This window comes from Pezoporus flaviventris, unplaced genomic scaffold (genome assembly GCF_033815535.1).
Source record: "Pezoporus flaviventris isolate CSIRO_AGI_PZ_B2104156 unplaced genomic scaffold, CSIRO_AGI_Pfla_v1 ptg000164l, whole genome shotgun sequence".
In the NCBI taxonomy this organism is placed as follows: Eukaryota; Metazoa; Chordata; class Aves; order Psittaciformes; family Psittacidae; genus Pezoporus; species Pezoporus flaviventris.
The window spans coordinates 847,604-856,073 of NW_026892712.1; the positions used below are offsets into that span (position 1 = coordinate 847,604).

Here is an 8,470-nt window from a genome sequence, read left to right on the forward strand (position 1 = left end):
AGCCATGCTAGCTGTCACCAACTGCCTTGTTTTACATGTGCATTAGCATGCTTTCCAGGAGAATCTGCTCCAAGATTTTGCCATGCACTGAGGTGAGACTGACTGGTCTGTAGTTTCCTGGGTCATCCATTTTCCCCTTCTTGAAAATGGGGGTTATATTTCCCTTTTTCCAGTCATCGGGAACTTCACCTGACTGCCATGATTTTTCAAATACGATGGCCAGTGGCTTAGCAACTTCATTCGCCAGCTCCTTCAGGACCCGCAGATGGATTTCATCAGGTCCCATGGACATGTGCAAGTTCAGGTTCTTAAGATGTTCTCGAATCAGATCCTCTCCTACAGTGGGCACAAGGTCTTCATTCTCACAGTCCCCATGTCTACCTTCCAAGACTTGGGTGGTGTGGTCCGAGCATTTGCCAGTGAAGACTGAGGCAAAGAAGTCATTAAGAATCTCAGCCTTCTCCAAATCCAGGGTAGCCAGGTCTCCTGATAGCTTCTGCAGAGGGCCCACATTGTTCCTGGTCTGTCTTTTATTTGCAATGTAACTACAAAATCCCTTCCTGTTATCTTTCACATCCCTAGCCAAGTTTAATTCTAACTGGGCCTTAGGTTTCCTAATCTGCTCCCTTGCTTCCTGGACAACATCCCTGTATTCTTCCCAAGCCACCTGTCCTTGTTTCCACCTTTTATAAGCCTCTTTTTTTTCCCTCAAAGTTTCCTCAGCAGCTCCTTATCCATCCAAGGATGTCTCCTGGCCTTCCTGCTGCACTTTCTTCTAGTTGGGATGCAACACTCCTGAGCTTGTAGTAGCAGATCCTTGAATATCAACCAACAGTCTTGGGGCCCCCTGCCCTCTAGGGCTATATCCCATGGAACCTTACTAAGCAGGTTCCTGAAGAGGCCAAAGTCTGCTGTCTTGAAGTCCAGGGCAGTGAGCTTGCTGCACGTTCTTCTCAGTGTCCTGAGGATCTAGAACTCAACCAAGGCTGCCCTGGAGCATTACATTTCCAACCAGCCCTTCCCTGTTGGCAAGCATGAGGTCAAGAATGCCACCTCTCCTCTATTACTTGCAGAAGGAAGTTGTCTTCTACACAATCTAGGAACCTCCTGGATTGCTGGTGCCAGGCCAAACCATCCCTCCAACAGGTATCAGGGTGGTTGAAGTCCCCCATGAGAACAAGGGCCTATGAGCGTGAGGCTGTTTCTGTCTATAGAGTGCTTCATCCACAGAGTCCTCTTAATCAGGCGGTCTGTAACAGATCCCCACAATAATGTCTCACATCACTGTTCTCCCTTTAACCCTGACCCACGAACTCTCTGTTAACTGATCACCTGTCCCCAGACAGAGTTCCATACTCTCCAGCCTATCCCTAACATAAATAGCAACTCCCCCTCCCTGTCTGCCATGCCTTTCATCTCTAATTCTTGTTTGTTCCCTGTACTACAGGCCTTTGTATAGAGGCATTTGAGCCAAGCTCCAAATGAAGCTGGCTCATTGGCTGGAGCAGCTGGAATATCTCTACATTGCTCCAAGCATTTATTATAGGTGCTGGCAACTGACTGGGGAGTGCTGGGATGGAATGATACCTCCTCCCTCAACACATCCAATTTAAAGCTTTCTTGACTAGCTGGGCAAGCATCCTACCAAAACAGCTCTTCCCCTTTGACCAGCTTCACCAGCTTCCAGTAGACCTGGCCTCCCAAATTGAGTCCCATGATCCCATATTCTAGATACCCAAACCCCTGACTATGGCACCCCTGTTCTAACCATTTATTAATCTGCCAAACCACCTAGCCTTTTTAAGGTCCTCCCCTTTATCCTGAAGAATTGATGAAAAGACTATCTGAACTCCAGAGCCCCTAACCATCTCTCCCAGGGCTCTGTAGTCGTTACTGATGTTCTCCGGGCTCCTGCTGTCTATATCACTTGCACCCACATGGACGACTAGAAGTGGGTAATAGTCAGTGGGACTTATTAGACCAAGGAGCCTCTCGGCAACATCCCTGATCGGAGCCCCTGGTAGGCAGCACACCTCCCTTGAGACTGTGTCAGGCCGACAGATGGGTGCCTCTGTGCCTTTCAAAGTAGAGTCCCCTACTACTATGACCCGCCAATTTTTCCTGGCAGAACCAGTAGTAGTCTTCTTTACCAGTGCATCAGCCAGTTGTTCATGTTGCGAGTGTGTTTCTTCATTATGATTCGGAGAAAACTCCAGGAACAAACTTGCCAACAAAGTTTTCAAGCTGACAAGCAGGTATTCTTTATTGTTTTGCTGGAGACATGGGGGATAGTTCCTCCTAACATGTGTTCCCCTATTGCTACACAAGCCGTCCTTATATAGTCCCTGGGCATACATACATATTCATGAGGCTACATACGGATTACATCATTTTCCAGAAAGTTCCCTGCATTCATACAGAACTGTGGTGGTGGTCTCTGAGGGTCGTTTACTTCTTCCAACAATCTTCATCACTTCTGGCAGCCTTTGGAGCACCCGCAGTAGTTTCTTATACCAGCTTAATTGCTTTGTTAGCACCACAGACATAATAATCCTCCTGTCCTCCTACTTATCAGTTAGTTTAACTGTAGCCCATCCTGGACACCTGCCATTCCCAGATACTCCTTGTCCCTGTGTCCTGTTCTTCTAGACTGTTTTTCTTAAAACTATGTCAACTATAACGATTTATCTTGTACAAGAATTCTCAGTATGTTCTCTAGCTGTACTCTTTTTTTCTATGTATCATGCACCTCAGTAATTTTCCATTGCTACTGTTTCAAAGCCATGAAACAACATTAGTTAGAACTGATTCTAAAGGTTTATATATTCCATTTTGTAATTTTGTGCCCCCTCTTGTCTCAGTTAGCCCCTTGCAGAACTGCACAGCTGTTCTATGTGGGGTGTCGTGGTTTAAACCCAGTCATGCAGTCTCTCTCTCACAACCCCTCTCCCCTTCTTGCACTCCTCTTGCTCCCTGAGGAACGGGGAGGAGAGTCAAACGAATGCAACTCCCAGGGGTTGAGATAAGAAGAGTTTAGTAAACCAAGGTATAACACAAATCACTACTGCTACCACCAATAATTATAATGATAAAGGAAATAACAAGAGAAGAATATACAACACCTCACCACCCACCGATCCATAGCTCACTCCACCCCACCCGCCCGAGCACTGACTGATAGCTCCGATACCTAGTCCAACCCCCCAGTGAACGAGCCCTTCTGGGTAACTCTCAGTTACATCCCGGGCATGATGTGCTGTGGTATGGAATACTTCTTTGGTCAGTTTGGGTCAGGTGTCCTGTCTCTGCTTCCTCCCGGCTTTCCCTCCTCCCTGGCAGAGCATGAGGCTCAGAAAGTCCTTGGTCAGTCTAAACATTTGAGCAGTAACTAAAAGCATCAGTGTTATCAGCATTGTTCCCAGGCCGAAAGTCAAAAACACAGCTCTGCACCAGCTACTAAGAAGGAGAAAAATGACTGCTACTGCTGAACCCAGGACAGTATCCACCCCTTATTCCATACCATTCATGTCATGCTCAGATCCCACATTTTCAATATACTATCTCTCTTATCTCAGTGCACTCTTATCTTAGTGCATGGAACAGTCCCTATAAAGCTGCTGAGTCTATCTGGTCCATGATGTCAGGCTCCATCTCTTGTAACAGTCTTTCAGAGCAGGAGAGACTGTGTGCAGTGTTCACACTCGTGAATAACCTGGGCAATAGTGTCCATTGCCAAGTCCACCCCTCGATCATGAGTCCATCTCTGTGTTGCATCTCTGCTCTGATGGCCTGAAGTGTCATGGGCCCACCAGGCTCAAAATAATTCACTGTCCCCTTTAGCAGTTTCTGCAGCTTGTTGCTGGGGACTCCATACAGCTGCCTTCCATCTCCGACGCTTCCCGAGCACTGGAGGGGCCCAGTGGACTAGATACTCTCCCATACTGTCCCACACACCCTGCCACTCATGACTGTCCAGCCTTGGGGAAAATCTCTTGGTCCTCCTATATCATCGTCTAACCCTAGACAAGACCCAAACCCGACTCTGCTTAACTTTTGAGATCAGATAAAATGGTGGTGGGTAAAACACAGTCTGTATGTGTGCCAACATGCTGATCCCCATCACGATCAGCAGGCAGGTCCCAGGGGTACCCAAAGGCCATTCAAAACCTTCAGAACTCTCAAATGATACTGCTGTACTTGTCACTGGGGCTGGTGTGCCTGCTGTGCTTGCCAGCTCTCTCACCACCAGCTTCTCTTTTACTGAGTACAGATCTTCCTCCTCTGCCTCCTGGGAAATGCTGTGTGGTCTCCTGCATCCTCCACTTGTCCGGGGTGCCTGAGGCTGGACCCAGCTGAGGCTCCCAAAGTTGGCACCTTGCTCTCCACATCCTCCTGGGGCTCAGGCTCGCGAGGCTCGGCGAGCAACTGCCAGGGTATTCTCTCGGCCGCTGCGGGCCTGGGCTCAGCCGTGGGGCTGGGCTCCTCCACCACCTCCTCCCACTGCTCGGCAGCCGCCTCCTTCGCCTCCTCGAACTCCCCGACCTCCTCCACCGGCAGCCATTCCCTCCCGGCCTGCTGCCCCTCTCCCGCTGCAGCTTGGTCCCTGGGGCTGCTCTCCCAGGCCTCCTCGGATGCTGCTGGCTCCCAGGACCGCTCCCCCTCGGCTCCCCGCAGCCTCACGAAGAGGGAGGCGAAGACAAGAGCTAGGATGGTGAAGAGCAGCGTGATGGCCAGGTACAAGTCCACGGCCACGTCCATCCCGCTCGCAGCCCAGAAAGCCAACTATATTCTGGGATGCATCAAAAGGAGTGTGACCAGCAGGTTGAATGAGGTGATCCTGCCCCTCTACTCTGCTCTTGTGAGACTTCACTTGGACTACTGTGTCCAGTTCTGGTGTCCTCAACATAAAAAGGACATGGAACTGTTGGAACAAGTCCAGAAGAGGGCCACAAGGATGATCAGGCAACTGGAGCACCTCCTGTATGAAGACAGGCTGAGAATGTTGTGGCTGTTCAGCTTGGAGAAGAGAAGGCTGTGTGGAGACCTCATAGCAGCCTTCCAGTATCTGAAGGGATGATAGAGAGGGACTCTTCATTAGAGACTGTAGTGATAGGACAAGGGGTAACGGGTTAAAACTTAAACAGGGGACGTTTAGGTTGAATATAAGAAGGAAATTCTTTCCTGTAAGGGTGGTGAGGCACTGGAATAGGTTTCCCAGGGAGGTTGTGAATGCTCCATCCCTGGCAGTGTTCAAGGCCAGGTTGGACGAGGCCTTGGGTGACATGGTTTAGTGTGAGGTGTCCCTGCCCATGGCAGGGGGGTTGGAACTAAATGATCTTAAGGTCCTTTCCAACCCTAACTATTCTATGATTCTATGCTATCACCAGTGCCCTTCCCTTTATGAAGGTTTGGATCATTTGGAAAGAATTGGATGATTTGTTGACAGTTTCTGTCCCAGGCCTCAGAGTGCTAGGAAAGGGTAGGTTAGCTTTTTTCCCATTTCTGAAAATCAAAACCATTATGTGCAATTCAGCCACATTTGATTCATCAGTCAGTGGTGATTTGGGGATAAGTATGACCACTGGTGAGGAAAATGAAGAAGCAGATCTGACCTTGGTGATAGAATCCCACTTTAGAAAGCCAGAATATTCATCATGTTTGTAAGAGGTATTTCTTGGGGAAAATGTGTGGGTTACGGTGAAAATAACTCTGGTGGAAGTGATGAGTAGTTCGACTTATTTTTTGGATCACTTTACTCATGGTATTTGGGTGAAGCAGAGCTGGGACTACCTTGGCCAGTGTTCCTGATTTTCCAGTAAGCTGTCTGCTGTACTGAGGTATATAACCCTAATGACTTGTTGTATGCCATTAAAAGGTATTGTACACTCATAAAAGAATGACATTTTGATCAATGCTTTTAAAAGAATTATTGTCTTGACACAGAAAAGCTTTCCTGCTGCAAATTTAAAAATATGCTTTTAAAAGCTTTTTATTGAATACCTTTGCATTCCTCAGAAATGTGCTTTTTTGGCACAGGACTGCTCTGAAGTATTCCATGTTATAACTTAAATGTAAGATCTCTTTACCATCAGAAGGGAGTGAGGTGAGGCAGGTGTATTCACTTAACTGCTGTCATGGGGATGAAAGAAAAGCACCTTGAGATACTTGCATGCAGTCTAAAAATAAGAACTCCTCATTTCTAGAGTCCAAAATAATTTAAAAGCTATTTGGTTTTCATTTTCCATTGATTCCTCTCTGTCCATCCAGCTTTGTTTCAGTGTCCCTTTGGACTTTGAAGCTGTGTATTGATGTTGGAGGGAGTCAGGTGGTAGATAGAAAACCACAAATTTCTTCATTGTTGCTGGATCCTGGCTCTCGGGCAGATGGGCTGTGTTGAAAGATACTTGTTTTGGAGATGTCTATGTGGTCCTGTTGTGATAATGTTTCTTGTAGCAGAAATTTCCCCTTAGTGTTATTAAAATATCCTGTATCAGAACTATTGTTTAATCACAGCTGCTGAAGTAATGTTGTACCTGACTTGAGTGTGGCTGGAATCATAGCTAAACTGTTCAACAGTTCTGCTGTAACTATTGCTGACAGCTGCTGTCAGGTGGGACCTGAGGAATCCCAGCTGTGGGCCACATATTGATGGAGGTGGCACCTCTCTCCCCTGCTCAGAATTTGTAACAGACTCCATTACACCTGACTGCTTTAAACACAAGTGTTAAAGCCCTGGTTTGGAAAATGGGAGGCAGGGGTGTAATTCTTCAGCTTTGTCATGCTTTGTCGTGCTGTGGTATGGAATACCTCTTTGGTCAGTTTGGGTCAGGTGTCCTGTCTCTGCTTCCTCCCGGCTTCCCCTCCTCCCTGGCAGAGCATGAGGCTCACAAAGTCCTTGGCCAAACCAAAACATCACTATCAGTTCTGTTCCCAGGCCAAAAGTCAAAACACTGCACTGCACCAGCTACCAAGAAGGGGAAAAATGACTGCTACTGCTGAACCCATGACATTATCCACCCCTTATTCCATACCATTCACGTCATGCTCAGATCCCACATTTTCAATATACCATCACTCTTATCTTAGTGCACAGACCAGTCCCTATAAAGCTGCTGTGTCCATCTGGTCCATGATGTGAGGCTCCATCTCTTGTAACAGTCTTCCAGAATAGGAGAGACTGTGTGCAGTGTTCACACTCATGAATAACTAGGGCAATAGTGTCCATTGCTAAGTCCACCCCTTGATCATGAGTCCATCTCTGTGTTGCATCTCTGCTCTGATGACCTGAAGTGCCATGGGCCCACCAGGCTCAAAATAATTCACTGTCCCCTTCAGCAGTTTCTGCAGCTTGTTGCTGGGGACTCCATACAGCTGCCTTCCATCTCCAATGCTTCCAAAGCACTGGAGGGGCCCAGTGGACTAGATACTTGCCCATACTGTCACACACACCCTGCCACTCGTGACTGTCCAGCCTTAGGGAAAATCTCCTGGTCCCCCTATATCCTCGTCTAACCCCAGACAAGACCCAAACCTGACTCTGCTTAACTTTTGAGATCAGACAAAATGGTTGTGGGTAGAACACAGTCTGTGTGTGTGCCAACATGCTGATCCCCATCACAATCAGCAGGCAGGTCCCAAGGATACCCAAAGGCCATTCAAAACCTTCAGAACTCTCAAACGATGCTGCTGTACTTGTCACTGGGGCTGGTGTAGCTGCTGTGCTTGCCGGCTCTCCCACCACCAGCTTCTCTTTTCCTGAGTCCAGCTCTTCCTCCTCTGCCTTGCTGGGAAATGCTGCGTGGTCTCCTGCATCCTCCTGGGGCTCGGCGGGCGGCTGCCGGGGGATGCTCTCGGCCGTCGCGGAGCTGGGCTCCTCCGCGGGGTTCGGCTCCTCCGCGGGGCTCGGCTCTTCCGCGGGGCTCGGCTCCTCCACCGCCTTCTCCCGCTGCTCGGCAGCCGCCTCCTTCCTCTCCTCGACCGCCCCGACCTCCTCCACCGGCAGCCGTCCCCTCGCGGCCTCCGGCCCCTCTCCCTCCGCCGCTTGGTCCCCGGGGCCGCTCTCCCGGGCCGGTTCGGCTGCCGCCGGCTCCCGGGGCCGCTCCCCCTCAGCTCCCCGCAGCCTCACGAAGATGGAGAGTAGGGTGAGGGCCAGGACGGTGAAGAGCAGCCGGACGGCCAGGTACAAGTCCACGGCCACGTCCGTCCCGCCCTGCTGCTGGAGCCCGCCCGTATTACAAGCCATTGCCATAAAGCACAGTGAGACAAGAACCTTAGCCCAAGCCCCACACTTGATAAACACTAACACAGCAAATACCGGCTCTAAGTAAGTTACAACGGTCTGAAGCTGTGAGATCAACAAGAACAACTCTGAGAGCCAATAAATCAGCATTGTGACGAATGACTATTAATCCGGTCAGATCTGTTGTTATCGCAACCCTTCATGCCCCACGTTGGGCGCCAAAAAGAACTG

At 49.2% G+C, this 8,470-nt stretch overlaps 1 protein-coding gene across 1 annotated transcript; it reads right to left on the reverse strand.

Annotated features, from left to right (window-relative positions):
• Window positions 1-3,592: 3,592 nt before the first annotated feature.
• Window positions 3,593-8,194, reverse strand: LOC133283328 (uncharacterized; the record flags this gene model as incomplete). Its single annotated transcript, XM_061480019.1, has 2 exons — window positions 3,593-3,761; window positions 7,238-8,194. A coding segment is annotated over one exon (885 nt), but the record flags the coding sequence as incomplete, so codon positions are not given.
• Window positions 8,195-8,470: the final 276 nt, after the last annotated feature.